General features: G+C 42.8%; 1 protein-coding gene across 1 annotated transcript in view; it reads left to right on the top strand.

Moving 5' to 3' along the window:
• The window catches only part of ACOXL (acyl-CoA oxidase like), a 351,756-nt gene that overhangs the window by 36,272 nt on the left and 297,223 nt on the right, over positions 1-18,261 (top strand). Inside the window, exons 4-9 of the mRNA XM_041756084.1 lie at positions 6,532-6,618; positions 6,970-7,068; positions 10,414-10,528; positions 11,500-11,586; positions 13,375-13,447; positions 17,275-17,407. Of these exons, the coding sequence (XP_041612018.1) occupies positions 6,532-6,618; positions 6,970-7,068; positions 10,414-10,528; positions 11,500-11,586; positions 13,375-13,447; positions 17,275-17,407 (594 nt within the window). The remainder of the gene's footprint in view (positions 1-6,531; positions 6,619-6,969; positions 7,069-10,413; positions 10,529-11,499; positions 11,587-13,374; positions 13,448-17,274; positions 17,408-18,261) is intronic.

Here is an 18,261-nt window from a genome sequence, read left to right as displayed (position 1 = left end):
AAGTTTTGGAGATAGGTAGTGGTGATGGTTATGCAACAGTGTGAATCTAAATAATACCACTGAGTATACTTAAAAATGGCTAAAATGCAAACTTTATGTTAAATGCATTGTGCTAAAAGGTTTAAAAAAACCTTTTAAAATTTAACAAAAGTCACGTTAATCCTGTTTGCTTTCACATACATCATTTGTTGCAGAGGACTAATTTTTCTTGTGCATGGATATCCTAGAAATTTGGAGGAAGGGGTAGATTTTGCTTCTGAGTCTAGCCTGTCTTTCCTGTGAGCAGGGGAGGGAGATGTGGTGTGCTCAGAACAGTCCCTGGGAACCCTGGGGTGGTCATGGCAGCCCCAGATCTCACTTCTAGCCCAAGAGCAGCTGGTGGCTCTGCCTGCTTTCCTTTACACCTGCGCATAAGCTGGCTATCGACTCAATGAGGGAGTGTCAGCAGCAGTTCATCTAAGTCATCTGTGCCTCACAGGCCTGGGCCCCTTTTCTCTCTTCCTCCACATCTGTGTTATTCAAGGGCTCTGGGTGTCCCTGAGAGCTTCAGACAAACATAGTTGGACTAACACAGCCAAGTGGTGGCAGGGCCAGGGGCTGGCCCTGAAAGTGACTCACAGTGAGGTTGAGGGGGGTGGAAAAGTGAGAGGTGCCAGGAAAAGGTTTCCTTTACTGAGGGCTTTGAATCCCTGCTTTAGCTTGGGAGCCAGCCCCAGGTCTTCTACCAGACACGCTGATGCAGTTTGAAAGGACTCTAGGGCCCAAAGAGATGGACATGCTTCCTTTTCTTCTTCCCCATGACTGTTCCCCTTTTTCTTTATTTGAACCACCCTACTATCTGTCCAAATTGCTTGGGCTGCCATGATAAAATACTATAGCTCATGTGGCTTAAACAACAGAAATTTATTTTCTCAGAGTTCTGGAGGCTGGTAAGATCAGGCTCCAGCTGATTCAATTCCTGATGAGGACTCTTCCTATAGATGGCTGCCTTCTCACTGTGTTCTCACATTGGGATTGGGCATAGAGAGATAGAAAGAGAGAGCACTCTCTGGTATCCCTTATAAGGGCACTAATCCCATTATGAAGGCTCTACTCTCATGACCTCATTTAAACTTAATTAGCTCCCAAAGATCCCATATACTAACACCATCACACTGTGGGTTAAGACTTTAGCATATACATTTTGGAGGGAATCCAATGTAGTCCTTAACACTATCCTTTCTGGGGTCACCATTGTCTCAAAAACCACCTGCAATGCCTCAATGTGTTCCATTTGCTCTTGGAATGAAAAGAATCTGAATGCACTCGAAGGTTCTTTAGGGGACCCACTGTTGGACTATTGTGTAGAAAGGGACTGGAAGGGGGGATCCCTGGGTGGCTAAGTGGTTTAGTTCGCCTTCAGCCCAGGGAGTGATCCTAGAGACCTGGGATTGAGTCCTGCATCGGGCTCCCTGCATGGAGCCTGCTTCTCCCTCTGCCTGTGTCTCTGCTTCTCTCTCTCTCTCTCTCTTTCTGTCTCTCATGAATAAGTAAATAAAATCTAAAAAAAAAAAAAAAAGTGGGGGGCGGGACTGGAAGGGCCTGAGAGACAGAATGATGTGGGTTTATATCCTGTCTCTAGGACTTCGCAAAGTTCACTCATGTTCCCTCTACGTCTAAGCTCATGATGGGTGATCTTTATTTTCTCTTTTGTTTAGGTGGTTCAGCTAATGATCATTCATGGGCTGTGTTCAGATTTAGATTAATGATGCCTATGAGGAGCTGCCTGCCATGGCTGGCATGTAGTAGGAGCTTGATAAGTGGCCGGGATGATATCCCCCAAGATGTGGCCCGGAGCCATTCCTGGCAGTCTTCTAGTGGCTCAGTTACTGGATTGAGGTGAAATCAATCAGCATTCCAGCTCCAGCCCACTAACTTTCCCTGCCATGGTGGTACATCTTTCTTGCTAGTTATCATTTGGAAGTTTGGAGGCCCCATCCTTGAACCCCTTCAGCCTGTCCTGACCACAGTTCCCAGCCCCCAGGTACCTCTGACTGTGGCCTACAGAGCCTACTGCTAGCCATCACTGGGCATGTGGTGCTCATGACCTCATGTACCTGATGTAGCTGTCCTTTCACATCTTCCAGATAAGTGAGAAGGAGAGAGGGAGATTTCCCAAACAAGCAACACAGGTACACATACATTTGGAGATTTTGTTAGGTGTCCTCTCCTTTGTCTTATTTCCTTGCCTCTGCTTTCTTTGGTCTTTCTCAGAACAAATGGGATTATCTGGGTCTTGTCTGCTGAGGAGGCCTGGAGGTCAGGGTGCCCACTGGGCAATGATGACAGCAGTAGACACGGTGCTTCTGGGGAGGACACTTTACCCTGCTCCCTTGTGATGGATTAGTGCCATTCTTCATTAAGTTTCTGCATCTCTGTCTTAGTGAATTCATCCCCTCCTCCCTGGCTCCTCCTGCAAGCAACCCCTCACCCAGTCCCCACCAAGCAGTTAATGGGCCTCCGTCCATTTAGAGGCTCAGGCCAAAAACCCAAGTGTCACCTGGAGTCCTCTCTTGGCTTCTTTTCACAATTCCAATCCATCAGCTCTGTCTCCAGAATCTACTTTGAATGCCCCTGCTTCTCTCCCCCTTCACCACCATGGTCTGACCACTGCTCACCAGCTTACCTCACTGGCCACTCGGTGGGCATTCCTCTCTGCTGACTGGGCTGAGGTCCATACTCCTCCCAGGATGCACCTGTGGAAAGCTTGTGTCAGGCCAGGGAGTCATCTTCTTGGAACCCTCAGGTGCTCCCCCTGCTTCAGCCCCAGTGGGTGAGATTATCTGCCTTTCAGAGAATGTGGATTTGGCAATACACTTATGAGCACCACATTTTAAGTGACCATGTGGATTGGGATCATGCATACACCACCTATGTTAACTGCTGTGGTTTCTGCAAACCTAGAGATTTCATTCACCAGCCCGGTGCTCCTACTAATGACATTTAATGAATGGAGGTTTTTAAAGTGTAGATGAAATATTCTCTCCACTCCCCCTTTCTAAAGAGGAGGAAAGGATTTAAAATCTAGAAAAGGAATATATTTGTAAAGAATGCATTAGCCACCAGCCAGAGAGATTTAGGGGTGGAAAATTCAACCTGTTTTAGAAAAACACTTTTCTTAACTTGATTTCCAAGATGGTGTATGAGCAAAAATTACTATTTGGATTGATTGCATCTTTCTGGGCTGGAATTAGCAATGTGACTTGCAGTGTGTCAGGATGATTCCAAGGATGCTTTATGGTTCTTCAAATGAAAGAACTTCATATGTCAGATGTGACTAATGAAGTTCATCTGTCATGTCAGAGCTGTTAAATTTGGTGAAGCACCCTTTCAGACAGGACCAGGCTGGTCACACATGTGGAGTGCATAGACTAGTTCTTGCTAGAGGCTGGTGACAGCTCTCAGATGGGAGCATCTGAAGCTTCCATTCCCGCCATTTCCCTTCCTGCAGGGTCTTCCTTGGGGTTGCTGTGTCCACTAAAGCTCTTTCAATTGTAGTGACCCCAGGAAAAAAAGATACCTATTGGTTGTAACTGAAGAGGTGAGAGTGCAGCAGGCTTCCGGCATGGACCTGTGGGACCTGGTCTCTCTCATGTTTCTGCTTTGTCTCCTTCTCACCACATTGACCCCATGTGTTGTTTTCATGTACCAGCTCTCGTGATCGCAAGAGCAGCCAGCAGCACTAGGCCTCCATGCTTCCAGATTCCATTGCAATGAAAAGAGAGCTCCTTTTGCCTACCAGCTTACCCATGTGTCCCAGAGGATGCTCTGGTTGGACCTACCCAGGTCGTGTGTCTATGCAGAAGCCATCCCCTGTGGCCATGATATTATACATATCATGTAGATCAACCACTTCTGGGTCCCAGGCTCATAGAGCTGGGGATGGGGGACAACATCAGCCACAAACCACTGACTGTGGAAGAGGAAGGCTCCCCAGAGGAAAGCCAGGGTTGTGTGTCTGGGGGAGAGGAAGGCATTCTAACCTGCAGACACAGTCAATGTCTATACACTTGAGCTCTTCTGTCTTTGTCATTAGTCCCCTACTCCCTTCAAATGGCCCCGTTCCAGCTACCCTTCCTTCTTGTCTTTCTCCTCATCTTTCTCCTCCTCTACTTCCTCCTTGCCAGAAACACTCTTCCAGGGTTTATAAAAGACCAAAGTACTTGGCACTTGACTGTCACTGAATTCTCACAACAACCTTATGAAGTGCTATTAGGCATTAGACAGCTTGGGTTTGGATCCTAGCCCTGCTTACCATCCTAGGGTGCAAGCCTTGGGCATGTCACTCCCCCCTCTGAACCTCAGTGTCCTTATCTGTCAAGTAAGGGTGATGATGTGTTTTTCCCAGGGTGGTTGTGAGCATCAGTGGGCTTGTATATATGAAGCTCAATGCTTAGAATGGTGAGTGCTCAGTAAGTGGGAGCACTCATCCCTCACTGCATTTGTCACATGTGGAGACTGAGGATTGCTATTTGTCCCAGGTCCTACAGCCAGTGTGTAACTGAGCTGGGCTTTGAGCTGAGGCCATCTCATCCCAGGCTGAGGGCCTGCGCATTGTGCAGCATTGCATTTTCCATCAGCTTTCCTGTTTGTTGACTGTTTCTCATGGTCAAGCTCACTTTGCAGACTGGGCCAGTGCCTGGAAGCAGTGCACAAATGCTTTGTGACACATCTTCTATATACCAGGCACTGAGCTAACCCCTGAGCAGACAAGGCAGACTGCACATTCAAAAGTGTCATTTGAAAGCAAAACAAAACTGGAGGTATCAGAATTCCAGATTTCAAGTTATGTTACAAAGCTGCAGTGATTCAAACTGTATGGTGCTGGCATAAAAATAGAGACATAGATCAATGGAATAGAACAGAAAACCCAGAAATAAACCCACAATTATATGGTCAATTAATCTCTGAAAAAGGAAGAATGAATATCCAATGGGAAAAAGTCTCTTCAACAAATGCTGTTGTGAAAACTAGACAGCCACATGCAGAAGAATGAAACTGGACCACTTTCTTTCATCTTACACAAAAATAAACTCAAAATGGATTAAACACATAAATGTGAGACATGAAACCATAAAAATCCTAGAAAAGAGCACAGGCAGTAATCTTTCTGACCTCAGCTGTGGCAACATTTTTCTAGACATATCTCTTGAAGCAAGGCACATATAAGCAAAAATAAATTATTAGGACTACATCAAAACAAAATGTTTCTCCACAGTGAAGGAAACAACAAAACTAAAGTCAGCCTACTGAATGGGAAAATATATTTGTAAGTGACATATTCAATAAGGGATTAAAATCCAAAATATATGAAGAACTAATACAACTCAATACCCCCAAAACAAATAATCCAGTTAAAAAATGAACAAAAGACATAAATAGACATTTCCAAAGATGACATACAAATGGCAAACAGACACGTGAAAAGATGCTCAACATCACTCATAAGCAGGGAAATGCAAATCAAAACTACAGTGAGATATCACCTCACACCTGTCAGAATGGCTAAAATCAAAAACACAAGAAACAGGTGTTGGCAAGGATGTGGAGAAAAAGGAACCTTCTTGCACTGTTAGTGTGAATGCAAATTGGTGCAGTCACTGTGAAAAATGGTATGGAGATTTCTCAAAAAGTTAAAAATGTAACACTCTACAATCCAGTAATTGCACTACTGAGTATTTACCCCCAAAGTACAAAAACATTAATTGGAAGGGATACTTACACCTCTATATTTATAGCAGCGTTACCTATAAGAGCCAAACTATGGAAACGGATCAAGTGTCCACTGACAGATGATGAATGGATAAAGAAGATGTGGGGGATACACACACACACACACACACACACACACACACAGTATATGTAAAATGGATATAATGGAATAGTACTCAGCTATAAAAATAATGAAATCTTGCAACAACATGGCTAGAGCTAGAGAGTACAATGCTAAGCAAAACAGGTCAGTCAGAGAAAGACAAATACCATATGACCTCACTCATAGGTGGAATTTAAGAAACAAACAAACAAACAAAAAAATGAGCAAAGGAATTAAAAGGGAGAGAGACAAACCAAGAACCAGATTCTTAATTATAGAGAATAAACTGCTGGTTACCAGAGGGGAGGTGGGTGGGGAGATGAGGAAAATAGGGGATGAGGGTTAAGGGGTGCACTTATCATGATGAAATAAAACAAGATGGAAAAAAAAAGAGTCACTTGGTGAGCTGAACTGGGCAGCCCTGAGGATGGAGAACTGACATTTTTCAGTGTTAGGGTGGCCCCTCCAAGAGAGACAACCATGAGCTATGTCTGCAGAGAGGAACTGGAGCATCCCAGGCAATGGAGGGGAAGGGCATGGATGCCTTACCATTTGTGGGACTTTTGTAAAACTTGATGAGCTGAACAAATGCTCCTCGAATGGAGTTTGGCCAGGGGTTTAGTTGTCATTAACCTCTTGACTGTTGCTAACATTGTCTATATTGTCCTTGTTTTCAGTGTGGAATAATTTATTGGCTATTTGGAGGTGCAGTCAGGAATCTTGGAAGCCCAGGACATGTAACTAAGTGGCTTCAGCCACTCCAGGTATGGCGTGTACCTCAGTAGATGTCTTCTTCTATGGAGAGCCTTTAAAATTCAAAGAAACAAGATGTGTGTGTGTGTGTGTGTGCGCGCGCACGCGTGTGCATGTTTGCAGAAAAAAAATAAGAGAATTAGTGTCAGCAAGAATCTTGTTCAGAATGAGAATTTCAAGACTGCCTTATAAAAACTTGTGGTTTTTTTTTTTATCATATTAGCTGTCACCAGGCTGAACTCCTAGTTTATATCTCCAGCTCACCTCCCCTCTTTCTCACTCACATTCTTGACTATCAGAGGTCTGCAGCTAGAGCAACCATCTGACTAGCTAATTCCCTTCTAATATCTGGTGAACTCCAGGAGCAGAAATACACCGGGATGTTTGCCATGACTGAGAGGGGCCATGGGAGCAATGTGAGAGGGATCCAGACTGAAGCCACCTTTGACCTCTCTGCGCAGGTGAGGATGCTGCCCATCATTCCGCAGTTCCGGGCTGTGGGAAATCTGTTCAGAACCAGACTCTCCTCCTTCCTGGGGCCAAAGTCCCCATATCTTTAGCTTCTACTCCCCCTGAATAAAGAAACTATTTACTTATTTCACTCTCCTTTGCAGTTTCTCATCTGATATTGGGTTTTTCTAAGAACTACAAAGGAATAAATACATTTTAAAGTTATTTCTTGGCATGAGTTTGGGTCAATATATGTGTGCAAGCATGGGGCATGAGTGTAAGTGTGGCTACTCAGTCTATTCTTCCCATTTTCTGAGTTTGTTTTTTAGAATCTGAATTTTTGCTAGGAGGTTTTCCTGACCCACAAATGCTACTTAGAGGTGATTGGGGTCTAGAATAACAGATTCAAGTAAGGGTTGTATTGGAATATGTTCATCCTTTCCTCCTGCCCATATGCTAGTTCTCTACAATAGTCAGTGATGTCCAAGGTCATAGCAAGAATAATGACTGACATGTATTGAATGCTCACTATGGGCCAGGCTCTGTGTCAAGTATCAAGTACCTTCTGTATAGTTTACCGTATTCCCTTGCAATAACTATCCCATAAGGTGACGGTAAGCCATGTCTGGTAATTTAGCATGTGTGTGCTAGACACCAGGGTAAGCACTCTATATATAACATTGTTTTAAATATCCTATAGTTTTCTAGAAGATACTATTGTCCCTATTTTACAGGTGGATAAACTGGCTCACAGAAGTTAGGAAACGGGCTACGAATATGCAGCTCATGAGCCAGGCTGCTTCAAGTGGGACTGCCCCTAAGAGCTTGGCTTTCCTGCTAGTGGTGGTATGCTGACCGGCCATTTTTTGAGTTTTTGGTTGGTCAGTTTTTTCTTTCCCTAAACCATGATACTGAGGTTGCCTTGCTGTCATTAAAGGGGGAAAAAAAGAAACTCCACCCCAGAATTCTTATTTCTTTCTTATTACAGTTTTTTTTTTTTTTTTTTACCCCACAAAAATCATTTCCCTGGGTGGGTCCTATTTTCCCCAAACAACATAAATGATTTAGCTACTTGGTGTGTTTCGGCAGCTGTTGCCTTCTGCAGGGGAGTTGCAAAGTTGAAATCATAATGATGAGGAGACTCTGGTGAACACTCTGCCTCTGGTGGGAGTGAGAGAGAAAATAAGCCCATCATAAACTTGAGCCACTGAGAATTGACATAGCATTCATAGCAATGAATTCTCCTTCATTGCATTCTGTGTTTTCCCCTTCATTTCCCTTTTAAAATGTGAGAGCATATCAAATGAGCCTCTCTCCCTTGAGAACGGTTTCAATCTCTTACATTTTTTGGTTATTCATTGCTGTGGGTTGGCTGTTTTATTTTTTATTTTTGGACAGTGGTGCTGATAGTGGTAGGGATAATAAGAGGTAAGAGAGAGTTTTATTTTTACATTTTATGTTAAATAGCAAAAATAAATGGAACTACGAGCTCTCTGGTCACAGCTTTTTTTTTTTTTTTTTTTTTTAAAGTGCTTTACTGCTGACCATTTTGTTGGCCTTCAACCACTAATTATGGTAGGAACCAACACACATGGTGTGCATTATTTAGATCCTGCTTCAATGCCAGCATTTTGGCTTATGCAAACTTTCCCAAATCAGTATTTTTGCCAGAAGTGACAAACCTCCTTTCCCAGAGTGTATCACATGTTAAAGGGGATGGATGGCCTCTTGTCTCTCTCCCCACCAGACCAGATCTTTTCTGCCAGGTCAATGTTACTGTGCTACTCCCCTTCCTACCCTCGAGGGTAAGGGTGCCTTTACCACATGTTTGTTTTTGTTTTTGTTTTGTGGTATTTTTGTTGTTGTTGTTACTGCACCCAGCCTCAAATAATTCCTTTCTTTGAGAAATCCTGACTGGCCTGATAAGACAAGGGCAGTCTCCAGAGACTTCTCTTAAAAAGATTCAGCTTGTCCATTTATGTTTCTGAAAAGCGCTTGCACATGTTAAAAGTTTCCTTGTGCAAACATATGTCAGAGAATGTTTTCTTAGGCTTCAAGAATGTATTTCTTGGCCAGCGGGAAAGTGTAGTCTATATACTTTAAAATCTGAACTCAGATAATTTTTACATGATCAATCGCTCGTTGGTTTAGTTCAGCCACATCTTCGATATTGTCAGCTCCAGTTAAACGTGCACTTCTGCTCTTTTGCCATTTCCCCTAGATTCCCCAACCTGTCCCAGGTACTCTGTATTCAGAGCTGGCAGTTATTGTCAGTTCTCCTTGACATGAGGTTTCAGGGTAACCTGGGTAATGAGCAAAATTAGAAGTAAAGGAGATGCCTGGGTGGCTCAGTGGTTGAGTGTCTGCCTTTGGGTCAGGGCATGATCCTGGGGTCCTGGAGTCAAGTCCTGCATTGGGCTCCCCGCAGGGGGCCTGCTTCTCCCTCTGCCTATGTCTCTGCCTCTCTGTCTGTCATGAATAAATGAATAAAATGTTAAAAAAATAATTAGAAGTAAAAGGGGGAACATTTACATTGTGATTCTATACTGGCTTCCCGAGAGGAGAAGAAAGAAGACCGAGGTTGAGCAGAGCCTGAAAACAAAAACCCTGCATCTTCTTAACCAATGTTAATTTCAGACTGTTTGGAGCTGGAATCCTTGGTCATATTATGGAGACAAACTGGGTGGCATATTCTAAGATTCTTTCCCTTATAAGGTAGAGAATTATTTACGAATGCTTCAGTTTAAGGTCTTACACATTTTAGGGGAACTTTTAGTTATTATATTCATTGATCAAGAAAATGGAGAGGCAGGATCTGAAACGATGATCCAAAGGCTCAAATGAGGGTTTTTCCCTTTATAAAAGTCAGAATTGTGTGGGCTGAGATTCTAAGGAATGGTGGGAATAGGTCATGGTTGCTTACTAATCTTGCTTGCATCCTGGCATGCAGTTTTGGCCTTCATTTACTTGCTACTTAAACAACAGAGCCATATCAATGAGGTAGAGATTTTCAAGGCCTATACAAGAGTGAAGGGCATGAGGAACCAAGTGATTTGTCCAGAAGGGGCAGTGCCCAGCACATAAGATAAAACACACAGACATGGACTCATCCAACTAGGGGCCCCAGATCATTAGATGAGCCATCCTTTCTTGTGAACCTTGCTGGTGGCTTATATGGGAGAGGCTGAGTATATATCACTAGGGGCTTGGGGGTTTAGTCTGCTCTTCTGCTTTGAAATCTTCTGAGTGTGTCCTGCTACACGACGTGGATCTGTTTCACAGTATTCATTGCAGTGAGCCAAGGAATTGAGATGAGCCACCGGAAAGGAAAACTCTGTCATTCTTTTTTTGCGTAGGAGTTTGTGATTGACACACCATGTGAAAATGCTGAGAAGATGTACATCGGAAATGCGATGTATGGGAATTATGCAGCAGTCTTTGCTCAGCTCATCATAAATGGAAGATCACAAGGTTTGTGCTGGCACAGAAAGCTAGAATAATTTTCTTTACTCTTATGATTTTCCAGTAAGTACTTTACCTTGAAAGTGCACTGCACTGGTTTTATTTTGTATAAACTCAGTATCAACTTTATTTCTTAAATCTACACAATGCCTGAATTTATTATTACATTTTGGCATTACAGTAGTCCTCCTCCTTGCCCCCTTATCGATGGTTTTGCTCTCCACAATTTCAGTTACCTGCTGTCAGCTGTAGACTGGAAGCAGATGATCCTCCTTCTGATGTATGGTCAAAGGGTCAATAGTAGTGTAACACTGTCACATTGCCTACCTCATTCCCTGCATGTCATCTCATCACATAGGCATTTTATCATCCCACAGTGTCACAAGAAGGGTGAGTGCAATGCAATAAGGTATTTTGAGAGACAGAGACCACAGTCACATAACTCTTATAGCATATAGATGTAATTATTCTATTTTTTTTAAAAAGATTTTATTTATTTATTCATGAGAGACACACAGAGAGGCAGAGAAGGAGAGGGAGAAGTAGGCTCCCTCTGGGAGCCTGATGCAGAACTTGATCCTGGGGCCCCGGGACCATGACCTGAGCTGAAGGCAGATGCTCAACCACTGAGCCACTCAGGTGTCCCTAATTGTTCTATTTTATTATATACTATTGTTGTCCATTTCTTACTGTGCTTGATTTATAGATTAAACATGATTGTAGGTATGCAGATAAAGGAAAAGACTTGGCATACCTAGGGTTCAGGACTATCTATGGTTTCAGGCATCTACCAGGGTCTTGGAACATATCCCCTGTGGACAAGGGGGTATCACTGTATACACTATTATGCACAGTGCACAGTCCTAGAACTGACTGAATTGCAGAATCAACACAACTGTATACTACTCCAGGAAATGAATAAAGCTTTAATTGTATCTTTAGAAAAGAGAGTTTGGCAACTGTCTCTTTGCCTTCCTCAGGCCCCCACTGTTTTATCGTTCCTATCCGCGATGAAAAAGGAAGCTTGTACCCAGGAGTGACCGCTATTGATATGATGTACAAGGAAGGTGAGTCCCCAGATGACACTCCTTCTATCCTCATTTGCACTTCCTGCCTGCTCTCAGCCCCACCCAAGGAGAGTCTAACCTAACTCACCAAAACAGTGAAGGCAGCAAAGACTCTCTGATTTTGAAGACTGATGAGTCTTTTATGTCAGAACTGTTGGGGAATGTTGAAGATTGCCATTTATGAATATACATTGGTCTTATTTTCTCCCAGCCTCTAGTGTTATCTAGTCATAAGGCAGCTTTGCCCTGAGTAATTTTGCCTCCTCTCCTCTTCTTGGACCAGTGGGCTCTCAGAACACAGATTGAGGTTCTCTCTTTCTTGCTCCTGAGCCACAGTCTGGTTTTGGTGCCTAGGAGGCTCCGATGAATCTCTAGGACTGACTCTGTGGATGAGTTTGCTGCGGCTCTTGTACCCCAGACTGAGTGGCTTAAACAACAGAAATGTATTGGCTCACAGTTCTGGAGGCTACACATCCAAGGTCAAGGTGCTGACAGGGTTGGTTCTTTCTGAGGGTTGTGAGGGAGAATCTGTGCCAGGCTTCTCTCTGTAGATGGCTGTCTTCATGCTTACATGGTCTTCTTCCTCCTTGTATGCATGTCTGTGTGCAAATTTTCTTTTTGTAAGGATGCCAGTCCCTTGGATTAGGGCAACCCTAATGACCTCTCCCTAACTTGATTATCTCTGTAAAGACCCTGTCTGCAAATAAGGTCATATTCATAAGTACTAGGGGTTAGAACTTGAACATGTGAATTTGGAGTGAGAGACACAGTTCAACCAATAACATTGGTGAGAGCAGACCATACCTGTGGGCTCTGCTGGTTGTCCCCAGCCAAGGCCAAACCAAGCCAAAGAAACAGGTGGGAGGAGAAGGAAAAAAGAAAGAAGAAAGAGAAGAGGGGGAATAAGATGATTCTTTGGTGGTGGAGGGGACAGTCTCACCTTGTTCAGCCCCTCAGTGTTTATTGACCACTGTCACAGTTGCAGGAATGGGCTACAAGTGGGGTTGTGAGTGCTCTAACTGTATCTCTCAGGATTGACTTAGGCCAGGAAGGCCTTGAGTCAAGTGCTGCTGAGAGCAAAGGGTCCAGCTCTTGTGAAGTGGTGCCAGACATTTAAAACACCAGCAACTTCAGAAAGTCTGCTTTGGTTTCCTTGTAAGCTCCTAAGTGCAACTGTGTCCTTGTCAAGGGGTATTGTTCTAAATAAGGACATTTACTGAAGATTGTTCCCCCTTAGATTAAATCTTCCTAAGTGTGAGATGAACAAAAAGTAGACCCCAGACTCTGACAGGTGTCATTAGGAAGTAAATCAAGTGGCTTTCAAAAACCTTCTGAGGAGTTGGGTCACCCTAGTCACTCACTGCTGTCCTTGTGGCCATTTTCTCTTGAGTCTTTCTAGGCATTTGACTTCACAAATTTACCCCTTGTTCTGGAAAGGAAGTGCTAGGAGGGAGGAGAAATTTGACTTCTGTATTACTGGGGGAGTAAGTAGCTTTGCTGCCTTCACTGCATTCAGCCTGACATTCCTTCTATTGCTTAGAGCTCTTCCTTTCCAAGTCGCAGCACCCAGATCTTCCACCCGAGCCCAGGAGCACAGAAGGCACAGTTCTTTAAGAAAACAAATACAGAGCGTTCCCATCCTTATCCCAATTAGAGAAGCATCAGCCTTCCTGGGAGTAAAAGAAAGTGTTTTGGGTTTTAGTCGAGACAGGCCTGGGAAGTAACAGGAATCATAGTTCTGATACTAGCATGGATTTGCCTCCTGCAGCTGTTTTCTGCTCTCTCTAGGTCTTCATGGTGTGGATAATGGGATTTTAATATTTCACAAGGTTCGGATACCAAGGGAGAACTTGCTGGATAAGTGAGTAGTTTTCACTTTAACTTGGATTGGCTGTACCTATGATCTCATTACTTTCCCAAGCTAGGCCTGGCACCTGGGTCTCATGGGCTGCATATCCAGGCTGTCTTCCAGCCACTACTACAAATTTATTGACCATCCATTGGAAAATGTACATAAGAAAACAGAAAAAAATTAAGGTTACCCAAAATGCTATTACCCAGACATAATGATTGTTATGCATACTTTAATGTGTAACTACCTAGACTTTCTTCCAAGCTGGTGTATCAACAGAGAGAGGTGTGTTTGCTTTTTACTGAATGAGATCCACTTATAAATTCTATTTCTTATAACTTATAATTTCTGTTTAACATTATGTCAAATGTGGTTTTTTTAAGATTTTATTTATTTATTCATGACACACACACACACACACACACACACATGCACACACAGAGAGAGAGAGAGAGAGAGAGAGAGAGAAAGAGGCAGAGACACAGGCAGAGGAAGAAGCAGGCTCCATGCAGGAAGGCCGACACAGGACTCAATCCCGGGTCTCCAGGATCATACCCTGGGCCAAAGGTGGTGCCAAACCGCTGGGCCATCAGGGCTGCCCATGTCAAATGTTTTTATGCAACAGGAAACACATATACACATTATCATTTTCAATATTGCCATAATAGGCTGTTAAATAAATGATCTATAATTTATGCAATCCATCCTCCTTGTTGGACATTTAGGTTGTTTCCTTAAAACTTTTTTTTTTTTTTGCTATTACAGACCAGGTAGTGTTATTGCCTCCTTTGTGGGTGGCAGGAGGTAAGGTACCACCTTTTAGCTTAGGAGGCTCTTGTAACCAGTGCTGCTTGGATGGATAATGTCAGAGGTGCTCAGTGTCATTTCCCAGTATTCCACCGATGTCAGGGTGGGTTAAACCGTGAGGTGAAGGCTACTTCTTCAGGTGCATTTTAGGAGTGAAGCTCTAGGGGTTCACATTACACTTTGTGGAGGCCAAGAAACTCCAATTGCCTTACTTTTCTCAACAGCATTTCATTTATCCAATAAAAATCCTGACCTTTAGTCAAACTGAAATCTGTGAAAAAGCAAGCAAACAAGCAAGCTCTGCATAGTCAGCTTTACTATAGATTTTCCTTTAACATTTCACTCTTTTTTATTGCCTGAAAGCTCTTGCCAGCAGATAGATGTCATAGATGCCAAAAGTTTAGGGAAAATGTGTGGGAAACAAACTTTAAAAGGACCATTCTGGTAAATTCTGCCCCCCTCATGGCCCTGGGAATTGGTAGGAAATAAAATGTAAATAAAGAAAGCATCTTTGCAGTTATCCTGATGTGTGGGGAAGACCTTAGGGCCCCTCAGGAGTCACCAGCACCCACAACAGCAGGTGTGAGCACCACCAGTCTTCCTCAGAGGCATCTGCACATTTTCTGGTCACTTAGCAGCAGCTCTCCACTCTGGGAGATGGAGAAGATGGAAAGAAAACCACAGATGTAGAGCTCCTCATATGTGACCCACCCTCATGAGATCTCAGGGGCCTGACCAGTCTGCCAGAAGCTAGATTCATTGGCTTAGCATTCATCCAATATACTATAGATTAGAAAGTTAGATCCAGCCAGAAAGAAAAATGATAGTGAGCTACATGGCCCATAGAAGACATGAGAATATGTAGATTTTTTTTGATAAGCAGGATTTGATTTTAAGCCATTCTATTGGCATATTAAGCTGCCCCCAATATGTCAGAGAGCAGTAGTGGCAACACATGTATTTTGAAGGAGGCGCCCCATTTTTGGGATGTTGATAAAAAATGGACCAGTAAATAGTTGTTCAGATTCATTGGAATCCTTGTCAAAATCCCAGTTGCCTTTTTTTTTTTTTGGCAGAAATTGAGAAACTGATGCTAAAATTCATATGGCAGCACAAGAGAGTCAGAATAACCAAAACAGTTTTGCTAAAGAAGAACAAAATAGGAGACTCACTCTTCTGATCTGAAAATTTACTACAAATCTACAGTAATTAAGATGGTGTCATATTATAGTGGATCCCCCTGAAAGCAGGTGGGAAACAAAAAAGAAAGAACAAAGGAAAAACCCACTGTAGTATTGGCATAAGGATAATAGGTGGGCAATGAAAGAGAATGGAGAGTCTAGGAATAAAGTCTTACATTTATGGTAAATTAATACTCAACAAGGATAGTAAGACAATTTGTTGAGGGAAAGAATAGTCTTTTGCACAAATGGTGCTAGGACAACTGGACATCCACATGCAAAAGCATGAAGTTGGACTCTTTTTTCATCCCGTATACAAAAATTTTCTCAAAATAGATCACAGATATAAATGTAAGGGCCAGAACTGTAAAGCTCTTAGAAGAAAGCATATGTGTAAATCTCTGTGACCTTTATTTAAGCACCAAAAGTACAAGAACCAAAGAAAAAAAGAGAAAAATTGGACTTCATCAAAATTTAAAAACCTTTGCACCTCAAAGGACACTATGAAGGAAGTGAAAAGCGAATGCACAGAATAGAAGAAAATATTTGGAAATTGTATATATTGTAATGTATTTGATACATATATTATCTATATAATTTGCTATACACACACACACACACACACACACATTATCCAGAATATAAAAGGAACTATTATAGCTCAACAATTAAAAGACAAATGACCCAGTTGAAAAATGGGCAAAAATCTGAATAGATATTTCTCCGAAGAAGATAAGCAAATGGCTAATGAGCACATGGAAAGGTGCTCAACATCATTGTCATTAGGGAAATGCCAATCAAAACCACAATGAGATACCATTTTGCACCTTGTCAGATGACTATAATAAAAGAGGCCATGATAAGGGTTGGTGAGGATGTGGAGAAATTGAAACCCTCTTACATTGTTGGTGGGGATGTAAATGGTGTTGCTAATTTGGAAAAGAGTTTGGCACTTCTTCAAAAGTTTAAATTTTTCATATGAGCCAGTAGCAATTCTGCTCCTAGGTATTTGTGAAAACATTGTTCAGAAGAGGATTGAAAACATGTCCACACAAAAACATGTACACAATTGTTCACAGAATAATTACTCATAATAGCCATAAAGGGGGAAATGACCCAGATATCTGTCAACTGATGAATGGAGAAACAAAATATGGTGTTTCAATACAAAGGAATATCACTGGGCCATAAAAAGAAATAAAGTACTGACACACCGTTACAACATGCATGAACCTTGAAAACAATGAGCTGAGTAAAAGAAGACAGACACGAAAGCCACATATTGTACAATTCCACTGATGTGAAACATCCAGAATAGACAATCCGTAGAGATAGAAAGTAGAGTAATGGTTGCCAGGGCCCGGAGTATGATGAGTATGGGGAGTGACTGCTAATAGTATGAGTTTTCTTTTTGAGATGATGAAATGTTTTGGAATTGGACAGTGGTAATATTGTATGAGTTTGTGAATGTACTAAAAACCACTGAATTGCACACTTTAAAGGGGGGAATTTTATGGAATGTGAATTATATATCAACAACAAAAGAGTGGATTGATGTGTGGTCTTCACATTCTAGTGTTGGTTTAATGTTGGTGGTCCTCATGCTTGTTTTGTGACAAGGGCCACTGCTTAGTCATGAGCTGGTGGTGGCATGAAACCTGCTTCTACTTTCCTTGAGTCAAGCCTTGGTCAGAATCTCCTGGGGAGGCTCTTGCCCTACCCCAACTCTCAGGGTGGTTCCTGCATCTGGAAACCCTGTGTATGCATACGGCACTATTTCTAGTGGGGCCATGTTCTTCCTCTGTGTTAACTCTACCCCCTTTTCCACCTACCTCTTCCTTCCCATAGGTTTGGTTCTGTGGCTCCAGATGGGCAATACCATTCACCTATTAAGAACAAGAGTGCAAGATTCAATGCGATGCTGGCAGCGCTGACTCCTTCGAGATTAGCTGTGACTTTCCAAGCTATGGGTGCCATGAAGGTAGTTGACTCTGGTTTTAATTTACATTGCAGTTTGTTCTCTGCATGTTCCAGGGATGGGTAGCAATTTCAGAAGCTGAGCTTCCTGAGCCACAGTTGGTATAATGTAGCTAGGGCTAATGGTTAGATATGAAGAGGTACCAGTTGACCACACACAGAGAACATTTCTGCACCCTTCTTATCATGGGATCCTATCCATCTGTATCTCAGATGTGCTGCTGATTATGGGGGATAGAACATAGGCATTATGGTGAAAGAGCCACAAAAGATGACCCTGGAGGGACTGGGTCATTCAGAACAAATGCATCTGCTGGAAAAGCAGCAAAGAGCTGACACATGAGGGAAGGCCAGCATGTCTCAGCTGAGTTCACTGGGGAGATTTGATGGTCATGTGACTGTTTGGAGTGTGGCATTCAGCCTCACAACTTAAGAGTCCATGAAACCAGACCCCCAGAAGACATCTTTAACCTCCCCTCTTCCCACACCTTCCCAAATACTGATTTGGAAAGAGAGGCCAGGAGAGGAAAGTTCTGGAAAGCCCTTCTCTTCTTTCTCTTCCTTCTCTTTCCCCATCTCCTCCTCCTCAAGGCTCAGCATTGTCTGTTCTCTGGGCCTTTTCCATCCCTTTGCATGAGGGAAAAGCCTGCTTTAAGCTTCACTGAGCTTGGTGAAGTTGGAAGAAAAATTAAGAAACCCATGAATATACATTGTAACTTGAATCCAACTTTTCCATCAAGAAGGAATAAATTTCATTCACCTGACTCCAGGCCTGGCCTCAGCACACAGTTTTCTGACTAGAAGGAAAATTCTTTTTCACTCTTTTCCACCAAGTTGGTCCTGCTGTCTAGGAAGCCT

The sequence above is a fragment of the Vulpes lagopus genome, chromosome 5 (genome assembly GCF_018345385.1).
Source record: "Vulpes lagopus strain Blue_001 chromosome 5, ASM1834538v1, whole genome shotgun sequence".
NCBI classification, from domain to species: Eukaryota; Metazoa; Chordata; class Mammalia; order Carnivora; family Canidae; genus Vulpes; species Vulpes lagopus.
Note: the sequence above shows the minus strand (reverse complement) of the source record. Positions and strands in the feature narration are given on the sequence as shown.